Genomic DNA, 22,960 nt, shown 5'->3' on the forward strand with positions numbered 1-22,960 from the left:
TAAGAAGCCAAAACAGCAGTGAATACAGGATGCCTGCTGAGTGGCCTGCCGTATATAGACTCAGGGGAAGAAGCGAGGTCTCTGGAAGAAACCGGCAAGTCAGCACCTGTCTTAAGACTCAAGGCTCAGGCCTATAAAAGCTCAACTATTCACACCACCCAACTATGACGTCTTCTCGAGTAGCATGTGATACAGAAGGTACATGGGAAGTGCTTTACTGGGACCTTCTCTTAGGTTCTCTAGACATGAACCTGGAAACCATCTTTATATTCAGCTCATGGGCCCTGCCCTGCATGGCCGCATTGATATCACATTCTTTCTTTATCTACCTTTCATATTTATACTTTTTTTAATATAAAACATGTGTTAATATATTTGTGGATGAATCTGTGTACATGTGTATGTGGGCAGGAATCACGTCAGTTTCATTCACTGGCATTCTCAGAAGTCATTAACTACCATGATAGGTTCAGGTAGGGAAACTTAATGAAATCATGCATTCTGGGAAATCCTACTAAAGCTGCATTTAATGGTGACAAAGGGACAGGTTAGAGGCCAAAAATTTCAATCAACTTGGTACCCTAAATCCTGCAGATAGCACACTCTAAGTCTCAAAAGAAACTTGCTGATAAACTGAGCAACAGAAATGATAGACCTCACTCAGGATGATCTTTTCTAGATCCCACCATTTGCCTGCAAATTTCATGGTGTCCTTGTTTTTAATTGCTGAGTAGTATTCCACTGTGTAAATGAACCACAATTTCTGCATCCATTCCTCAGTTGAGGGACCTGTGGGTTGTTTCCAGGTTCTGACTATTACAAATAAGGCTGCTACAAACATGGCTGAGCAAATGTCCTTGTTGTGTACTTGAGCATATTTTGGATATATGCCTAGGAGTGGTATAGCTGGATCTTGAAGAAGCGCTATTCCTAATTGTCTGAGAAAGTGCCAGATTGATTTCCAAAGTGGTTGTACAAGTTTACATTCCCACCAGCAGTGGAGGAGGGTTCCCTTTTTTCCACAACCTCTCCAGCATGTGTCATCCCTTGAGTTTTTGATCTTAGCCATTCTGATGGGTGTAAGGTGAAATCTCAGGGTTGTTTTGATTTGCATTTCGCTAATGGCTAATGAGGTTGAGCATTTCTTTAAGAGCTTCTCTGCTATTCGATATTCCTCTAAAGAGAATTCTCTGTTTAGCTCTGCAATTAATTATGATACTGAGACTCATAGCCAAACTTTGGGCAGAGTGCAGGAAATCATATGAAAGAAAGAGAAGAAGATAGTAAGACCTGAAGAGGACAGGAGCCCCACAAAGCAAGCAACAGAACCAAATTATCTGGGCACAGGGGTCTTTTCTGAGACTGACACTTCAACCAAGGACCATGCATGGAGATAACCTAGACCTCCTGCTTGGGTGCAGCCCATGGCAGCTCAGTATCCAAATGGGTACCCTAGTAAGGGGAACAAGGACTGTCTCTGACATGAACTCAGTGGCTGGCTCTTTGACCACCTCCCTCTGAGGGCATAGCAGCCTTGCCAAGCCACAGAGGAGGACAATGCAGCCAGTCCTGATAAGACCTGATAAGTGAGGGTCAGATGGGTGGGGAGAAGGACCTTCCCTATCAGTGGACTTGGAGGGGGGAATGGGAGGAGATGAGGGACACCCTTCTTATAGAGCATGGACATTTGTGATATACAGAGAGAAGAATCTATCCCCACAGGAAAAAGAGGTCTTGTGAAGACCTACACAGCCTCCAATGCCTTAGAAAGATATTCTCTAGACACACGAAAAACTATTTTGTTTTTCCTAGCTTCCTGTGATATTTCATTATGGGATCTCACCACAGAAGGAAGGAAATTCATTATGAGGCCTTGGTGGGACTCCCTTGCGAGTCTCACAACTTAGAAGCAACAATCTTTCCACATGAGCTCTTAGGCCTTCTCCACCACGGGCATAGACAACTATGCGATGGTGAAGACTTTCCCATGCATCTTTCTCTCCTACATATTTCATCTTTCTATTTGTATAATGCATAATTTGTTTCATCTGGACTGTGAGCTATATGAGTATGCATTTATGAATCCCTGAGGACAGGTCAATAACATTCTGTGTACATTTGAGATGCCAGAGAAGGACAGTAAATATTTTCCTCCATCAGTATCTACCTATTTTTTTCCCCAAGAAACCCTGACCATATACTCTGAATATGCTTGGGCCCCCAAAAGAGAATAGGTGTAAGCCTGAAATTCTTGAAATAAAAAAGGCCCAGGCCAAAACAAGAAAAGAAGTGCCCCTGGGCCAAACCCTGATTGTGAAGAGGCCCGGGTCCAAAACAAGGAAAGATGTAAGACTGGGCCGATCCCTAACCCTGAAGAAGCTGGGGCCCAAAGGAGAAAAGTTATGGGCCTGGACCATCCCTGACACTGAAGAAGCCCAGACCCAAAGAAGAAGAGGTATAGCCCTGGGCCTACCCATGACCCTGAAGAACCTAGACCCAAAGAAGAAGGAATGTAGACTTGGCCCAGGCCTTTAAATGAGAGAGGACTGAGCCAAACCAAGAAGAGGAGTGTGTCCAATCCAAACCCTGAATCTGAAGAAGCTCAGGCCAATGAAGAAAAGGACTCTGAACCTGAGGAAGTTTGGGCCCAAATGTAATATTGAAATTATTCTGGATTAGCCATTACCCAAAGAGGCTTTGGTCCAAACAAAGAAGAGAAGTGTGGCCAGGTCAAACCTACAGGAAGACAACATTGTAGTTGGTGTACCGTGAGGCATTCTGATCCAAGGCCTTAATTTCAATTGATATTTTACAACCAACCAAGGCATCAATACAGACACATCCCAGATTCTTCATCAATAATCTCAGACTCACCTACAATACTTCCTGTACTGATTGATATAAGCTGACATCCTGAGTACCACATGTGTGGATCATGCACAAAGACTTCATTCAGTCCAGACCACATCCTTAACAAATGACACAATTACTATAATGTGCCAAGGGAACACCCGAATAACCTGTCACTATGGAGGTTCCACACCCTAAAGGGTGGGATACCGCACCCTATACCTTTCTGAGACACAGGACCTTATCTTGACTTCACCCGAGTTCTTTAGAAACAGTTCTCAAATGTAACTCGGGCCACAATAGGGTCACCAAGAAACCTGGACTAACCCAAAATAGGTCTTGTTCTGATTAACTGATAACTGGATACATTCTATCCTCCAAGAAGCAGCTCTTGATGACCTGATTAGTTCATAGGTATAACGCCATAAATAGGCTTCAAAGGAAATCTTGCAGTTCCTTGAACCCCAAGTAGCCTGGGTCCATATTGCCAACAAGGGTGTATGGGACCCAGGATACAATTCTACCCACAAAGGAACCAAGCCTTAAAGGGACCAACCTTCACCTGAATGGTTAAAGGAAATGGACACAACCATGACCCTGACCTGGTCTGTGGCCAAGCATTATCTTCATGTCAATTTATTTTATTGGACAAACCAAAGCCTCAGTTGTGACCCAGGCCATGCCATACTCAAAAAGAAATTTGGACGCACCCGTAACTATTCCAGTACTGATAACTGACATCAGATCATAGGACATGAACTCTCCATCAATGCTAATTTAAAGCTCCCTGTGGTATCACTCTGGTTTGGGGCTGCACCCACTATTCTTCCAACACAGGCAACATGCTCACATCAGGTGTGTCAATATAACATCATGGATTTCAAGCAGTCTTGGCTCCACATGAACATTAAATAACAAGGGGACACTTTGGAATCAATGGTGTGTGGGCTGCACCCAGAAGTTCTATGAGACCTTCTAGAGACCAAGGATAAGAAGCTGACCTCAAGTGTGACCTAGGCCACACTCATTACTCCAGGAAGGTTGGACCCATACAAGGGGTGGTGGTCTGATGAATGAAATAATGGCAAAGGCCATAAAGTAACATTAATGGGATCCTGGCAGCTCCCTGAATACCTAGTACCCTGGGTCTAGCTTAAATTCAAGAGTGTGTGGGCCTCAGATTCTCTCTTTAAGATCCTGGATAATCCTCACTACAAGGGAGCCAGGGCCACATCACAGCATTAATGGAGACAAGGACTAATCTGAATGATCCAAACAAAATGAAAATACCTTAATATTTATATTATAATATATAACATATATAATATACAATATTATATATAACATATGTAACATATAATATATAACATATATAATATACAACAATTATAACATATAACATATTATAATATCTAAATATTTTATCTTAATATAAAGATTTTTTAAACTTCACCTGCCCTCAACTACAAATGGTTTTGTTTTCCAAGCCAGACTCTTGTCTCAAAAGCAAGCATTGCTCAACTGATGAATGACCATAATACTGGTATCAGTTTAAGCTGGGGGCTGACCATAGAAGCCCATGTAAAACCTAACTCCAAGGGGATATATTTGGACTTTCTGCTTGTCCAACCAGGACACACCAATTCATGGAGCCAAACAACATGGTCATGCCTTAATATCAAGAATGGTAGATGGCATACGGCCTTATCATGACTTCACCTGATTTCTTTTCCTTAAGCTAGATTCGGTTCACCCAAAATGTTAGATGCATGAACAAGACTTCCTAAGCTGATCTCAATTGATAGCAGTGTAAGCTGGGGGCCTCCCTTACCACCAAGAACCCTGGGTCAAATTCAACTTCAAGGATTGTGGGTCACACATTCTCTTCATCAAACCAAGGAATTAGGCTGAAACATGGCCTTCATCATGTCTAGGCCATACCAGAGAAGCAATCTGGGCAGACATTGTCATGATGGGTGTGTGGGCCACAGTCAGTGGCCATTATATGCCCAGCTGCTATGTGGTCTTCAGTAGATCTAGGACAAGATGATTTCAAGAGTGTGTTAGCCAACACCGAGACCTCAGAAGAAACTGGAACCACTAATACAGTCGGCTTTGGTGGTCTGATATGTGACTTCACCCTCACAAACTTCAAGACTGGTCCAAACCCTCTTATTCTGACATCTCAGCTTCCCTAGCCATTCCCTGTTGACTCTGGTCTTCAACCTGACCTGTTTAGAAACTCTAGGTAACCCACTGTATCACAGATGTGATAGCTCAAGAGTACAAACAATTTTAATGCAACCGTGTAATGGAAAACCCTAAGATCCCATCTCTGGCAGCAACTGTTGAGACGTAGTTGCCTGTACTTCTTCAGAGCCTATCCAGAAGTAGCCAGACTTTGATTTCTATAGCTCTCTGCCATCATTTCTATACATAGCACAGTTCTGAAGCTCGGTAGTCTTATATTATTCTTTATCAGGCATTTGATGCCCTACAATTGTGTATATAGTTTTCAATAAATATAAGATTTGTCTGCTACCATGCTGAAGATGCATCATGCTACTCATGCTGAAGATGCATTCACCTCTGTCCATGGTTTAATTCTCTGTCTTTAGTTGGAGTCTCCCAAGAAAAACTAAAGTAGGTAGGAGCCCTTACCTTGTTGCAAAATAAAGGTGAACAGTAAAATGTGCCATGTTTCTTCAAATAGATGAGCTAGAGGCCAATGTGTTGCAACTCTGTGCTTACCCCTGGTGATCCTGGGAAGGTTAGGTGGAAGAGTTGCTGGAATGTTCACTATATAGCTACATAAATCTTTCTCTCCCCTTCCCCTGGTCTTTGTTAATGTACATTCTTCCCAGTACCCCAGGACCTCTTCAGGGCTTCAGTGGAAATCATCCAATGGCTTTTCATGGCCTGGTAAATCAACATCCCTTCCTTACAGTTTAGCAGTCATGGTCCTAGGGCGTTTCCTTCCCATCTAGGTCTGCTTCATTCTTTTCCCCATAAGCATATCCTTTCCCTTCAGAGTGATGTGAGTCCATCAGACAGTATGGAAAGTATATTTCACTGGCTCTCCCACAGACTTTCAGGTGACACCCTAAGGAGGTTTGAAATGCAGGTAGCTGGCTGCCCCCATTCCTGGACAGGAGCTTGCAGACTCTGAATGCAGTGCACTTGGGCCAGCATCAGAGGGAAGGATGTTTGCAGTTTATAAACATCAGTGAGTTAGAAATAGAACAGACTTTCCAGGCATGGGGATTTTGATTCATAATGATAACTGAATCATCATAACCAAAGCTTTTATCAAATTCCTTGTTTATTTGCCTATTGATGGATTAATCTGGGGATTGAAAATGTGAGAAACTCTGGGGAGCCTTGGTGTGTGCCCTAAATATGTAGGTCCTGCCCTAAATATGTGGATTTTTAAGCTTGGGTTTAAACCTAACACAAAAGTAACCCTGCCTAAACCTTGAAAATAGAAAAAAGCCTGGATGAAATCTAAATGAGAGAACCCTAGAACCAAGCCTCATAGGAAAGGAACCCAGTCAGAACATGAACCCATAGCAGCTAAGGACACACTAAACCTCAGGAGTCAGGGATCAACCATGTCCTCGCATAACCTGGAACAAACCAAGTCCCCAAAAGAGACAGGATATATTCTGAAACCAAAGGTTCCCAAGGCAAACCCTCAAACACAAGGACCCTGGCATGAGAAATCTTTTGAGTTCCTAGTCATGGGGGTCAAAGAGACTCCCAAAACAATTTAGATTAATGTTGTTACTCCTGGTCATTTCCCAGGAATCGAAGGTAAGGCCCTATTGCTTAAGCACTTGGGACTGAGAGAATTTGGGCTCCTTTACGAGAACTAGCTTTCATAATCCTGGCAGGTGCTATAGAAGCTTCCAAGGGAAGAGAGCCTCAACTATGATGATGATCAACCACAAATGATCAACATGGTAGGGTGTCCCAAAGGGTGCAACAGTGGCACTCATATCTGGCAATATCTGGTCTACATAATTAGGCTTAAGTTAAAGCTTGCTCAACAGACAGGAAATAATACCTATGACTGGAATCCTAGCCAACGACCCATGGTGACTGCAGTCATGGATCTTATGACAGAATCTGCTCCTCACACTTTACTAAACCACTCTAATTCCTAGCTGAATTCTCCACATTTATCCTAATAACCACAAGGAGGATGTCCAGTAGGAATGACATGGGAGATGCACCCATGAAACAACAATAACGTGGCTGACTAAACTTGACTTAAACAAAGACAATGCCATTGATCATGCTAGTGTGGGTGGAGGAAGCATAAGGGGACTTATCCGGACACAAAGACTTATGGGCAACTAAGCACTGCCGAGAGAGGGAAGATTAGTTGCCCCAGGGATGAACCCCATAACTGGGTATCCAACAACCTACTGTTCAGACCCGAAAACATAACACATTGCAAGCGTCACTGAACAGACTCAGCATATTATAGGGCTACATTTTTTCATTGTCAATAGATAAGCATCGATTATAAAAATAAAGACGCCATGAATTTAAGAGGGTGTGGGAGAAGTGAAATGGTAAGAGATCAAGAAGAAGGAGGGTAAAAATGGTGTGATTTTATTTTAATTTAAAACATTACAAAACAGAATTTAGGAACTATTTACTGGAAGTCTTCCACTGGGTTAGAGGCTCAACGCTGTAATATTTTTGTGGTGGAACAGCTTTCCTGTGTTTGTATTGTATTTCAGTGCTCCTGCCTCCACCCCTAGCTCTCTCTTCTCAAAAGGAGTCACAGTCACAGACATTAAAGCATCATGTTGAACATGCTGGTTCTACAGTGACAGGGAGAGCTACCTTAAGTCTTTAAACCAGCTGACAGTCTGGGGTATAGTGCTCTATCTTCCCTGACAGCCCCCATGCCCCGTCTCTGTATTGAAATCCATCCCTACTATGCTGCTGCCATCTAGAAGGAAAGCAACACAGAAGAGAAGGCTATAGGCACGCCCAGCTTCTCCTGGGTCATCAGAACCCTTGCCTGTCTTTTGTTTCAGATTGATACAGGGACTCCAGAAAGCCACGGATTATCCTATAAATATGTTTTTAAGTTTCCCATTTCAATGACCTAAGGAAAACAGATTTACATATGACATCCAACTATTTTCCCACACCTCAAATTCACTTACAATGCTTTTGTGCACACATATTAAACCATTTTCAATTTTTATACAAATCATGCGGTTAGTTGGTCCATGTCAGGAATAAAGCTTTTGAGATGTATGCAATTCCCTGAGGAAAACACAATGCAATGACACACTCTGGCTAGATCAAGGAATGTACAATTTCAGGTTATATGCCAACTAGGACCTTGAGTGCCCAAACTGAAAGAGATGACTTAACGTATGGTTTTCAGGTTTTCACCATTTAACATTTACAATTCTTCAATGATTGTTTTGTCCATTTCTAACATCTGTTTTGATTTTTGAGACTCAGCACTGTTACACAGGCAGTCGTGGCCTTAAATTCCAGTGGTCAAGAGGGTCAAGTCTCTGAGCCTCAAATGATGAGATTCAGGGACCACCATGTGTGGCTCTATTCCTAACATCTGCAACAAGAGTCAGATCTAACGTGAAAGCACGTTAACACACAAGGCTCGCATTCTTGATGCCTGACCTCAGTGTGGAGGCTGGTAAAGAGATCTGCAATGTCGAGGAGGATCAAGAACAGATGGAATGCACGTTGGTACACCAGGAACCGAGGTTTTCTGCCTACCCACCTAAAGGTTACACTGGTGAGTTTTACTTCTGTTGGGCACGGGAGAAGAGAAGGGTCAAACAGCAAAAATATTCAGTAAAGTTTCACATAAAAGTCGATTCGAAGTAGTAGCTTATATGAAGCTCATTTATGTTCCACAGCTCTTTAATGCAGTCTGTAAAATGGACTCCTGCCAGGGAAGCAGGGAAGCTGAGGCCCCAACGCATCCCCGCATCCCCGCATCCCTGCATCCCAGCCTCCAGCACCAGTGTTGGATCCTGTGAACACAGCCTCAGAGTAGGTCAGGAAAGCAGCTGAGCTAACTGGCGACCTTCACTGCTACCTCCTCTTCTCCAAACCCAATCCCCGGTCTCATTCCTAGTTCGGCCACAGAACAACTGCTGCAGCCTTTGCTTTCTGCTCACATGTTCTGTGGCTCCCACAGACCTCCCCCTCCTGACCTCCCTCCCCTGCTTGTTACTTTATTCCTGCCCCCAATTCCAGCAGGCACCCTTCGCCAACCCACAGACCACGCCTGCAGGGAAGCAGGCGTGCTGTCTGTAGATCTATCTTTCTCCCTCTGCTCCTCTGGATCCAAACCCCATGTTTCAACTTTATAGCGCAATAGCAGGCCCTCTGAGGTAACCTTTCTTCACTGTCTCTTCCTATTTCATGAAAATTAAACAGGCAGATCCTGGTTCAGCACTCTGTTCTCCTGCCTCCTGTAAACCCTTTCGGATCCCTAGCCAAATCCTGTTTGTCAGCTCCCAATACCCAGAAACATAGGTCTGGATGGAAGAAGAGGTGAGGAGCAGCTAAGAGGAGTAGAGGGAGGGGAACTGCATTCAAATAAAGAGGAGAAATAAAAAACATAAAAAGTAAAAGTTTAATTCAGTGCGAATGCACACTTTGTCCATATAACAGCATAAAGCCATATATTTCTTGGTTTTAAAATTTTATTATGTGAGTGCTCTCTGTCACGAACAATTCCACATTTGGCTAAGGCTGAGGATCTGGCTTGCTTCCATATATGTGGACCTATCTGCATTGCCCACGTGGCACGCCTGGGTTGGCTACCCAGAGGCTATTTAAGCTGTGGGCTGGCTTTCCCCAGGGTCCGAGGATTGTTCAAGGTTCCTGAATAAACTGCATTGGAAAAAAAAATTTTTATTATTATTTTTAATTATTATCATTATTATTGTGGTGTGTTTGTGTGTGTGTGTGTGTGTGTGTGTGTGTGTGCGCGCATGCATGCACCAATCTCACCAGCCCTCTCCTGCCTTTTCTGAATAAAGCTTGGGTCTGGGTTAAGAAAGGCTTGATCTGTTCAGCACTTTGTAGCTCACAAGGTGAGCCTGGCACTGTGCGAGGCTCAAGGATTCTGCCTGCCAGCCACTGTGAGATAACCCTACAGAATCCATGTCTGAGAGACGGCCTGACAGGCTGAAACAGCATGCTGTCATTTTGCTGGGGAGGATGGCTTTCTAAAATGCCCTCTAGCATTTACTGTTAAGGCCACATGCACCCTCCTCATCAAGTTCTGAATGTGACATCTGTCAGTACTCAAAGGAGACAGGGTTTCTGCTTTTTCTTTGCAGTCCGACTTCCCAGCAGCTGGCGGAAGCTGGCAGGGGTGGGGGAGAAGGGGTTGGGGATCTGCTCAGGCCCCGCTGAGCACCACCCCACTTGCCACTCTGCTTTGTGACACTGACCACCGCCTCCTGCTCTTTGTCCTGACAGGTATCTGTATGGAGCTCCATCTAGAAAGAGTGGTGAGAGCTCCTCTCCTTGATCTTTGGGTTTGGTTCCCACGGAGACCTCCTTATGTCATGTTTTATTCATGGCGTCTCCATGGCTGTTTTTTTTTTCATTGTAAAAGTCAGTGCTAAGGGTGGGAGCAGTAAATGAACCTGAAATGAAACTTGAGGGTAATAATAAAACCACCTGTTTGTCTTTTGAAAAACTACTGCCAGAGCCTCAGATTTTGAGGGAAAAAGTGAAATTTGAGGCTTTTAAAGGAAATACCTCCGTAGAGCAAGAGAAATAAAACCAATATTGTTATATGATTGTACTGGAGTCATGAAAAAAGTAGGTCAGAGAGACCAAAACATCTTTTGGGAAACAGAAGACGTCAGATACCTTAGACCTGTGGTCCTGAACCTGAGGGTCATGTCCCCAGAAAACACAGATACTTACGTTACAGTTCATAACAGTACCAAAATTACAGTTATGAAGTAGCAATGAAAATAATTTTTTGGCTTGTGGTCACCACAACCTGAGGAACTGTATTAAAGGGTTGCAGCATTAGGAAGGTTGAGAACCACTGACTGCCTTAGACTGTAGCCAGGAAAAATGATGGAATGGATGAAAAAGCTGCCTCAAAGATGCTCAAATTATAGCTAAGAAAAGAGGCAAGAGGCCATGAGAATTATAGAGTCAATATTTATTCTACTTCTCCCTAAAAGATTTCCTCATCATAACTGCCATTCCCTTTCCTGAAGGAACGAGAGTTAACTGTCTTTCCATAGATCTGCAACCTTGGGTTCAACCAACCTTAGCTGGTTGAAAATAAGATTATGTCTGTCTTGACATGACATTTTCCTGTCTTCACTACACAGAACTTACATTGTATGAGGTTGGCAAGGAATACAGAGAGGACCATGTGTGTAGGAAGGTGTGTAGCAGTGCTGTGCGAATTCTATGCCATTTCCTGTAACAGACTCAAACATCTTCAGATTTGGGTATCCATGAGGGGTTCTGGAGCAAATTCCTCATAAATACCAAATGATTGCTGTGCATATCTTTATACCCTAAATGGTATCAAGTATAATATTAATTGTCTATTCCACCTGCCCCAATTCCCCAAAAGAACTATGGTGTAGAGCTGTGCCTACCTGAGAGGCTGAGGCAGGGAAATCACAAGCTCAGGTCAGCCAGGGCAACTTTAATTTTTAAGTGTGTGTGTTACATGTGTATAGAAGCCCACAGATGCCAGAAGAGAACATTGGATCTCCAGGAGCCAGAATTACATGTAATGTTGAACCTAGGTGGGTGCTGGTAACTGGACTCTACCAGAGCAGCCAAGTGCTCTTAATCACTGAACCCTCTTTTCAGCCCTTTGCCGGGGCAGTTTAATGACGCCTTGCCACCAATTAAAAAGTAAATAGACGGCTGGGGATAGATCTCAGCAGAGGGCTTGACTTAGCATGTGCAAGGCCCTAGGTTTGATCCACAGTTTTATAAACAAAACCAGAACAAATCTTCCCCCCACATCAATGGCCCAGCATTGTTAGGCGGAGAGGCTGTAATAATATTGTGCTAACTTTGTGCTGTATCTTGTGTGCACACATATCAGTACCTTGAGAATTACGGTTTTCTCATGCCGGGTGATGTTGACGCTGTGTGGCTGTCCATTGGCCATGTTCCTGTGGTCTACATCGATATTGTATGGCTCTCTGGTTCCTCCCAGGTTGTATTGGATCTGCAGGTTTCCTGTGGGAGCAAAGGAAAGAGGTCTAGAGCGTTTTTGCTAGAGGTTTACGTCAACCTCAACTCACCCACTGCTGCAGTTCAGGCTTCACACAGACCCTGCTCCCTCCATGCCCAAGGGTACTATTCCAGACTTGAATTTGGAACCAGTACCCAGAGGCCTAGGCTAACAGCGGCAGGTGCACACATGTTCGTACTTGTCAATGACAAGCCTCAGTGGTCATCATCATCGAGCTAAAGCAGTGGATGGCTACAAACGCTCCGAGAGGGGACAGTGCTGGAAATGAAGGATGAGGACAAACACCGTAGGGTGCTGTGGAGATTCCTGCAAGTGCAGAGAAGGCTACATGAAATAAAAATAAAACCCGAGTGCAAGGATTGTTTTGTTCCACCACTGAAGTGTGGCATTTGGCATATGAAGGAATCATGAGTCTTCAATACTAAAAATAAACATCATTTGCAAAAGATAAGTTGCATGGGATTTTGAGAGGCCCCACTGAGACCAAAGAGACAAAGTAATGAATTGTATTCGGGGTTCAGGATTAATCAAATGCAATTTAAGGACAAGATGTATATCCCAGGTCCCTGAGCCCTCCCAATGATGATAGCTCATTTTGCATCTCTCTCTTTCTCTCTCTCTCCACAGTGAGTAAAAATTTTATTTTCTTATTTATGGTCTTTAAATGACATTAATGTTTTATCTTATTTTAAACTCAAATTGGTTCCATGCACTTAATATTTGACATCCTAAAAGTTAAAGCTGTATCCAGCAATCTCTAGCAGGAGTTTGATTAAGACAGCATCAGCAGATTCTTTGTTGTCTCTGTTTGCTTTTAGAGGAAAGAACTGATGTTCTAGTTTTAAATTGGAGATAAAACTATAGCAATCAAAACAACAAAGTAAACAAATCCAAACAAACAAACAAAAAAAGAGGCTTTACCATAGAGGGCCTCTGAAAAACTACCTAGCAGAAAATATTGGGAAGAAAGCAAGGAAACCATTCATAAACATATTCAACAAGAGTGCATCAGCCAGACAGTGTCCTAGACAGAGGTTATAAAGCCACAAGAAGAAATGAAAGTTCTTGCTCTCACAAAGCTTTCTCACTGAAACAGGAGAAGAAGAGAGAGTTAGTAAGACCTGGAGAGAATAGGAGCTCCACAAAGATAAAATATATCTGGGCACAGGAGCTTGTCTGAGGCTGATTCTCCAATCAAGGACCATGTATGGATATAACCTAGAACTCCTGCTTGGACATAGCCCATGGCAGCTCAGAATCCAAGTGGGTTACCCTAGTAAGGGGAACAGGGACTGTCTCTGACATGAACTCTGTGGCTAGCTCTTTGACCTCCCCACCCCCTGTGGGAGGAGCAGCCTAGCTAGGCCACAGAGGAGGACATTGCAGCCAGTCCTGATGAGAACTGATAAAGTAGGGTCAGATGGAAGGGGAGGAGGACCTCCCCTAGCAGTGCACTTAGAGAAGGGCATGGGAGGAGATGAGGGAAGGAGGGTGGAATTGGGAGGGAATGAGGGAAGGAGCTACAGCTGGGATACAAAGTAAATAAACTGTAACTAATACAAAAAATAAAAATTTAATAAAAAAACCTGTACCAAAAAAAAAAAAAAAAAAAAAAAGAAGAAAGAAGAGGCTAGAGAGGCAATTCAGTTGATACGAATAGATACTGTTCTTGCAGAGGTCCTGAGTGGTTCATGATAACCACACTGGTAGCTCAGCACTAGCTATTACTCCAGCTCCAGGGAATCTGATGCCCTCTTCTAGAGTCAGTAGGCATGGCACTCACAGATGCTCATACGCCTCCCCACATAGACTCATAATTAAAAATAAGTATGTAAAAATTTACCTAAAACTTCACTATCTAGAGAGAACTAACTACTCTAGCTATCTTGACAGTCTCTGCTGTAGACATTTCTCATATGCACATTTAACACATGTATATAAATGAGTGTAATGATTTCAAGTGCTATATTTCTTTCTTTCTTTTTTTCTTTTTCTTTTTTTTATATTTTATATTAATCACAGGTTATTCATTTTGCATCCCAGGTGTAGCCTCCTCCCTCATTCCCTCCCAGCCCCACCCTCCCTCCCTCATCTCCTCCCTGCCCCTTTCCAAGTCCACTGATAGGGGAGGACCTCCTCCCCTTCCATCTGACCCTAGCAAACCAGAGAGACCTTTTCAAAACCACATAATGTCACTTAAAATCCTTCAGTGTCTTTCAGTGCTCACAAGATGAAGGCTATGTTCCTCAGGTAGCTGTGGTGTCCTCTCCACTGTGAGCTGTGCTTGCTGCTTTATTTGCAAATCATGACACTTTCTCTCTTACATTCAAGCTACCTTGGAGCCTTCCTGTTCTCTAGAAAATTCAAATTCCCTTCTCTACCTCTGCTCCCTCTGACCAAGCTGTTCATTCCCTTTCCTTAGTGTTTCTCTGATCTCCCTTTCATCTTACTGGAATAAAACATAATTGTATTTAAGGAGATGATTAGTCAGGCGCTTGGTAACTAATGCAGAAAAATCAAGTTGTCTTGGGTGATATGCGTGTGTGTATGTGTTTGCACATGCGTGCTTACGCATGTGAAGGACAGAGGTCGACCTGAGTGTCTTCTTTAGTTGCTTTCCATTTTTGATTTTTGAGACAGTCTCACTCAATCTGAAGTTAACTCACTCAGCTACACTGGCTGCCAGCAAGCCCCAGAAATCTTCTTGCCTCTGCCTTCCTGCCATTGGAGTTACAGGTGCATGCTGTCTTGCCCGGCATGCACTGTGGGTGATACAATGTCCCGTTTATGGACGCTAGATAATCCTAGAGAAGCAGCTGTGTGTACTCTCATTTATCCATTTCCTTGGAACAAATACATTCAGTGTCTGAGCAAAGCACAGCTTTTCTAAGGCCTCAGAGTGAGCTGTCTGACTGCAGATGCAGAGTGGAATCCCAAAGCTGACAGCTGTCCCAGGTCCACAGCAGGGTCAGTCGCTCTGTGTGGATCTGGAGACACAGAGACAAGTGGAAAACAAGGCAACTTCCTTTGTGGGCTGGAGGTCAGAGTTGCTGATAATGATGCACAGACTCAGCACGTCTCTCCCACTGTTCACCGATGGCCCTTGTGTTTAAGTTATTTTCATCTTTTTCCTTTCTTTATGGATTCCGTGGGCTTGGTAAATATGATTTGAAATTCTAGTAAGTGCTTCACATAGTATTAACAGAAATTATCTGCTCTGAGAAAAAGGGATGAGCTGAAACTTTAAATGTGTAGGTAGTGACTATCTATAAACAATTATGGTAACACTCAAGTAATAATATTTAAATGATGCATTTGTTCCTGTCAAGTAATGGCAGAAGAGGGCCACCAAGTGATGGTCGGAAAAATGTTAATATTTACCCATTAAAGTAAAATATTATTCAAATAGGAAGACACTTCCCTTCTTTTATCTCATGTTCATCTCCCAAGTGAATTAAAGCCATTATAAGGAATTGTTCTTTTATTGGCTGTAGCAAATCACATACTTAACAGATTTACTATCTCCTGAACGTCACCACTACCATCAGCAAACACTTACAGGGCACCTATTGTAGGAAGGAAATGTAGTGCTGGGAGCTGTGTATCTCTCCGGAAAGACAGGGCATATTTATAACAGAGACAGATAACAATACATTAAATGCCAAACAAATAAACCTGAAGATAAGTGTGATTGGAGTTTGAAGCCAGGAGTCATCAGAAGGAGGTGTGGGTTGGTCAGGGCTTATGGTGGAAGGCACCTCAGTGTTCACTGCAGAGGAAAGTGAGGGGGCTCGGGTCAGGGAGTTCTGTGAGCGTAAAAGCTGAGCACAGAGGGCCCCCCCCCCGGATCTTATTAAGCATGGGTTTCTTGAAAATGCAAAGTAAGAGATGTGGAGGCATAAAACGAATTGGTAGATTCTAGCTAGAGTACCGACAAACCCTGATATGGTGGTTTGAATGAGAATGGGCCCCATTGGTTCATATGTTTGAATACTCGGTCCCCATGTTTTGGAACTGCTTGGGAAAGATTGGAAGGTATGGGCTTTGTTGGAGGAGGTATATTACTGAGGGGCAGAGGTGCTTTGAGCTTCCATTCCCAATGCTCTCTCTCTCTCTCTCTCTCTCTCTCTCTCTCTCTCTCTCTCTCTCTCTCTCTTTCTCTCTGCTTCCTGTGGATTGGGAGATGAAGACTAAGCTACTGCTTTATGCCTTCCTGCCTGCCATGCTCCTTGCCATGATGATGATGATGATGAAGGGCTTCTTCCCCTCTGGAACTACAAGACCCAGATAAACCCCTTTTCCTCAGTTGCCTCCGTCATGGTGTTTTGTAACTACGATGCCTTTTCTTGCATGTTTTTGTCCATTGATTTATACATTGAGGGGGACAGCATTTAACAGATCAGGGAATGGAAATATGGGCTATTCACAACGATCTGAGACAGCAGCCAAAAGAGAATCAGAATTTGAATCTAGATAGGTCTTCTTCCAGAAGATTGTGTGGATTTTGTCTTTGACGTTTTAATGTTTGTGTGTCACCAGTTGATCTTTAATAGGGCTACAATACGGCATCTCTGCTAAGGATTATCTTTTTAAGGGAAAGCTGTCCTGCCTAGGTGGGGAACACATAAGCCACTGAAGCAGAGCAAAGGAATACATCTGAGTCTGACAAGGTACCAGGGGCATGGCTCCCATCATTCTTCAGCAGATATACAAGAGGTGGACAGCTGGTGTCTCTGGCCAGGAGCTATAAACACAACCCCATCATTCACTCTGTGCCATTCAGGTGTGTTTACTTCCCATGGTGTCACAATGTGAAAAATATCAAGAGCCCGAGTTAGAAGAGGTTTTCTGTGGAGCACAGTAATGGGAGCAAAGGTCATTGGTCACCATAAGGGTAGGTTCTGCAGGAATCACTTGCCTGGATGTCCCACAAGAGCAGGAAAGATAGACAATCAGTTGGGAATGGGAACACAGCCTCTGAGAGGACAAGGAGGGTTCAGGGAGGACGACTCTGAGAAATGGTGAAAGAGCTTTTGATCTGCGAAGTCTAATGAAGCCAGCATATTTAGTTAAGGCTTTTAAATTGTTTGTTTAGTTTCTCCTTCCCCTGTACATTGGCATCCATAGACCTTCCTGATAATTTCTTCTTTCCTTCCTTCCTTTCTTCCTTCCTTTCTTTCCCTGAATACTTCCTTCAAACATTTTTTTTTAAATAAATTTCAGTTAACAAAAAGATGTGATATTTGAAATGTGGAAAGGTTACATCTCCCACACACCCCAACACTTTTAAGGACGGCTTACCAAAACCCACAAAAAAATGTCTGGTTTTGTTTTCCAAATACAACCAGCTTCTTTTGGGGAGGCCTGCAATGGAGAACACCCAGCCTGGATTCGGACAACTTCATTCAGAGACTCCCACATTCCCTTCACCACCTGATTGTGCAAGACTCCCGATCTTTATGCACCCCAGTTTTGCTATCTGGAGGGAGGGATGAGAATCATGTCTGCCACTGAGAGTTGTGACGCTCACCCAAATCAGTGCATCTAAAACAGGAGAGTGCTGTACATAGGTGAGCACCGTTGACTGGCAACCATTATTGTAGAGAAGAATCAATCAAGCTGAAGCTTTTTCACATGATAAATGTCCCCACAGGGCACCGTGCATGTTGTGTGGACACAGGCAATGTGCATGTGAATGACCATGTATATATCTGGGAAGCAAATGTTAGCAAGGGAGTGACAGAGCAGCAGACAGCACAGTGTCCACTAGTACATGCTCGTCAGATTCTTGTCACTCTCAGGGTGAGAGCTTCCTCTTGCAAAACACGAGAAGCCACAGGCTGTCTGCCCACTGGGAGGCTGGTACATGAGGGAGCACATCAATGGATTACAAAAGCCAGCTGAGCCTGATCCAGGCCAGGAACTGCCCAAACCCCTGAAGCATGGGGGTTGAGTACTCTTCTCTCTTGATCTCTTGCTTTCTGATTTTACTTATTTATTTTTTATTAGAAAAGTGACATGTCCTCAAAGTGAGCACCTGACATGCACAGAATGGTGTTACTTGGGAGAAAAAAAATTATGCACATCTGATCACAGTCTGAGCTCACACTGTTGCTCTTCTGATTTATCATGTGTGCTTTTTTTATATAGAGAAAAGTTAATAATATACATTCAAGGATGAACCTTGCCTCCCCTTAGTGTAATCTTATATAAACTGTTCTTATGTCTTCAATGACTTTTCACAAACACTATTTTAGTGGACATATGATGGTCCATAAAATAATGGTTTTCTTTCATACTGCTTTACTAAAGCTGAACTTTTATTTTCTTTCCAGTCCTTATTTTCATAAGCAATACCACAATGAATATCTTCACTGAAGAGTCTGAAATTGGGCTTTTTTTAAATTAATAAATTTTGAAAGGGGAAACTCTGAGACTCCGGGATATGAAAATTCACAATTTTCCAAATATTTAGCTCAACTGTGATAATATTTTGGCTCTCATAGAGGAAAGTCTTGTTCTCCAAGATGCTCTAACAGTTAAATATCTATTATGCAAGAAGAGGGATGGCCAGTAGGACAGAAAACCTGTTTACCTTTAACTCACAAACTCCATAGGAAGTGAGTTAATGAGATGTCTTCCTTTGCATACCTAAAATGCTTGCATCAATAAAAGGCAATCTTCTTACAACATATGTGTGTGTGTGTGTACGTAAATACACACACATAAATACACACAGGTTTAAGAGAGGAAATAGAGTCCTCTATATGCAGCATGTTTGTATGTATACTTCTGGTCTAACAAGGCTCTTTTTTAGAGGACACTGCTGAATGTCAAAGTCATTTGCAGACTGCCATTTGGATCCTTTGACTTAGTGCAAGGAGGATGAGCAAGATGACTCTGTTGGGCCCGTCAACAGTCAGTCATAGAGCAGGAGGGGCCCACTTGGTGTCTTCCTCCCTAAGGAACTCTAGGCTACCCGTGGATTCCGGGTGAGGGACAGACACTGTCTTCAGGCTTGTGTACCCTGAGGAGCCCACCCGTGGATGGACAGGTAGATGCATGCTCTTGCTCACACAGATAGTTCTAGTTAAACTTAGTGGCCACAAATCAAAAAAGACGTGAATGTAAGAAAGGGATCAGTAGGGATGAAGGGGGTGATAAAAAGGGTGAGAGGGAGATGAGAGGGTGAGTCATGGTGGCAGTACTCAGGAGATACTATTTATGTACGGATTGTTAAGAGAATCAACTTACTAAAGGATTTTAAAAGATGGCTTCAAAAGACTGGGAAGATGGACCAGTGGGCGAAGCACTGGCTATACAAGTTTGAGCATCCCAGTCTTGATTCTCCGAACCCATGTAAAGCTGGATACAGTAGCTTCTGTCTGTAATTCCAGCACGGTGGTGGGAAGATGAGAGGCAGAGACGGGAGAATCCTGAGAATCTTTCAGGCTAACCAGACTTATGTAGTGGTGAACAATGAGAGACACTGTCTCAAAGAAGAGACAAGCTGAGGACTGACACCTGAGCTCGTTTTCTGACCTTCACATGTGTGTACACCTGTATTCAACACTCCTCACCCCACGGTCTAAAAACGTAGTTTGTACACTTCGGTACCGACCAGACTAGCAGGGATCCACAGGTGAAATCAGCCCCGTGCTTCCAGCCACTGTCTCTCTGTGGATCTATTTGTGCGTGTAAAATTCAGGGAGGCTTTAGGGGTGGTAATATTTCTGATTTTCTACACTTACTGAGAGTCCCTACATTTCAGTGGAATCTGTTGATACACAGTCACAAATAAGGACAACTCATTGATTAATCTGTGATTATTTTTACTACTTCAGAACATGCCACTACCTAGCACAGTAGCAAAGGTATTTTTTGATAGGAATGAAAAGAATCACTGTATATATGAAACCATCTCATGTCCATCTAGCATGAGAAGAGCTTAACATGTTCCTTCAAACTGTTGCTGTAAGCACTCAGTTGACAAGCTGTTCTTCTGATGTCCAGATAGCAACAAGGTCCGAAGGAGTCAGGTGATTTGCTCGGCATCTCCTGGGGAATAAACTGCCAACCAAGAAGAATTCTGACTCCTGCGTCTTCTGTCTGACTACTGCTGGAAGTTAGAAGACCAGGCATGCTTGCCCTTACCTGTGGGCTTGACCAGCACAGCTAGGAAGTCAGTGGTGAGGGAGCTGACGTAGAGGAGGATGCAGGGGGCCTTGGTGGTGCTGAAGCTGAAGTGGATCTGTTCCTGAGCCAGGTCTGGAGTGAACTGTTGCTGGTCTGCCGTATTCTCAGCCCTGCTGCCTGTGTCTCTGGCAGTGACCACCGGTGCCTGGAAGTTGTACCGCAGCCACATGCCCTCTTCAAAAAAGGCGCCGACATCTGTTGAGAAAGAAAGACACATCTGAAAAACGAGAGAGGTCTGAGGCCTATGCTAGCTATGTTTTGAATTTGGGTGAATGCTTGTCACCAATACAAAAGCCGTATCGAAAATATGGCATGTAGCAGAGCAAGAAAAACTGTAGAAATAAAATAAAAATAGCAATAAAAAACTTAGTGTGGCAGTGCGTGCTTATAATCCCAGGGGTGAGGAAGCTGAGGCTGGGAGAATTCTCATTCAAGGCCAGCCTGGGCTTCGGGGTAAGACCTCATCCAGAAACAAAACAAAACAAGGACTAAAGGTCACAGGACTAACATCATGTAATATAAAATAAATAATATATAATACTCACTGGCTTTCTGGCTGGAGAAACTACTGAAAACAAAGGCAGAATTATAACACAAACTTGATTTAAGAAGCCCGTAGGGAAATACTCCTTGAGATTGGATTTAATTTAGATGTCCAAATAGCAAAGCCTTTGGTAAGCTCTAACACTTGAGCATTTTGGAGGGTTTCAAATCACAAGACTTTAGAGAGACCTGGTTTCAAACTGAGCTCTGTGGCTCCCGACCTGCCTCACTGGAACTTCTTAAGCAACCTCCTTAGGCTGCAGCATTTCATCTTGGAAGCAGAGAGTTACTCATACTCAATAAGCAGTACCGATCAGCATTACCACCCTTATCGTTAAGAAATTATTAGAATGATCCCTGGCCCTTTCAGAGTCAGCTCTTTCCCATAGTCTAATCAGAGCTAATTGCTTTGTAATCACTTCCTGGCAGGGAAGCCTTCTGTGGCATCCTCACTGTCTGCTAACCACCATGCTGGAATCATCAGAAGTCGCCTGAAGGCTGATCCACCTAAGGAGGCCTTTGGGCTTCACTGCCACTGTGTCCTAGCTCTCTTCAGACAATACCCCCGAAGTAATTTTCAAACCTCATTGTCAATGCACCCCATTATTCCTTGCAACACTAAACACCCAACTAAATTAACCCCATTTTTCTTGGAACACTCAACACCCAACTAAATCACCACTGTGAAGAATGTATTTCATTACACACTACTCCAGGCTGCAATGAATAAGACATGATAATTGTTTTAAAAGTTATTATTAGTTTTTCTGAGACAGGCCACTCTGAAACTAGTTATCTTCCTGCTTCAGCCTCCCAAGTACTAGGATTACAACCTGTTTCACCACACACCACAGTTCTTATTACATTCTATCTATCTATCTATCTATCTATCTATCTATCTATCTATCTATCTAAGTGAGTGTGTGTTTGTGTACCTGTCTTGTGTGCCACAGTACACACGTGGAGATCACAGGACAACTCGTGGGACAGGCTTTCTTCTTCTTCCATGTGGGTTCCTAGACAAACTCAGGCCATCAGGCTTGTTGGCAAGCACCTTTACCTGCTGAGCCATCTCGCCAGCCCTAGCACTGTAGTTTCTAGTGACATGTTTTCGTCTTGGGAACTCTAGCGCTTATTGTTCCTGAAGAAGACATAACAGAAGAGTGTCTTCTCTGTGAAGTGGGTCCTGGTGGGTGGCCGTGAGGACTACGTAACTACGTATGTGTGACACACTGTCTGGTGCCTGGAAATATTAGCACTTAGGTAAAATGAGCTCACTGTGATGTTGGGACTGTCCACTACTGTCTGTTAAGGGTGGCTGATGTCCTCTCTAGCCTTTACCTCTCATCACTGCACAAATGCCACACTCCAGTGTCAGCCCACATGGGGCACTGCTACAGATTTCAGTAACTCTCATTCAACTGTGATGAAGATCCCACTGTGGACTCTAGATTCTCATCATAGGGAGAACTATTTTTTTCTCATATTTTTGCCACAAGGGCATCTGCAAATGTTTGTGTTTGGAAGTGTAAATGGCATTGCCAAGGCGATGAGAGGGGTCTGATGACATTTGAAAGACATACAAGGATGTAGGAGGATATCTGAAGGATAGTCTTGGTCAAAATGCCAAAGATATCATTTATTTGGAGACACAGGATTGAAGATATATCCACGTTAACTGCTACATGCTTATAGGGATGTAAAGATGAGTAAATGCAGTCCCTGTCCCTAGGGACCTTCCTGCATGGCATTGTGATACGCATGGGAAGAGACACTTCCATTCTAAGCACAACGTGGTGAGTGTGACAATGCTTTGGAAGGTATGAAGTGAGGGCCTCTCTTACCACTCAGGTTAGTATTTCATTCTTCCAGCAATCACCTATTGAATACTGACTATGTACCACACATGACGTTGGACACTGAATTCTTGAGGAGGAATTCTTGAATCCTGAGGAGGATTTGGATAAACAGGCAAGTAAAATGTATAAGATATATAGATCCAGGCTGGGTTCCAGAATCAGGTACCCAGGGTCCCTGGACACAGTGACAAGTACTCTGTGTCCAGGCCCAAGGAAGACATCCCATGGGAAAATACATTGAAGCTTGACT

General features: G+C 43.4%; 1 protein-coding gene across 1 annotated transcript in view; it reads right to left on the reverse strand.

The window, feature by feature from the left end:
• Positions 1-22,960, reverse strand: part of Cntnap2 (contactin associated protein 2) — a 2,202,731-nt gene that overhangs the window by 152,754 nt on the left and 2,027,017 nt on the right. Inside the window, exons 19-20 of the mRNA XM_060380093.1 lie at positions 20,267-20,503; positions 11,963-12,096 (exon numbers count right to left, since the gene is read on the reverse strand). Coding sequence (XP_060236076.1) covers positions 11,963-12,096; positions 20,267-20,503 — 371 coding nt within the window. The remainder of the gene's footprint in view (positions 1-11,962; positions 12,097-20,266; positions 20,504-22,960) is intronic.

The sequence above is a fragment of the Meriones unguiculatus genome, chromosome 3, assembly GCF_030254825.1.
Source record: "Meriones unguiculatus strain TT.TT164.6M chromosome 3, Bangor_MerUng_6.1, whole genome shotgun sequence".
Classification (NCBI taxonomy): Eukaryota; Metazoa; Chordata; class Mammalia; order Rodentia; family Muridae; genus Meriones; species Meriones unguiculatus.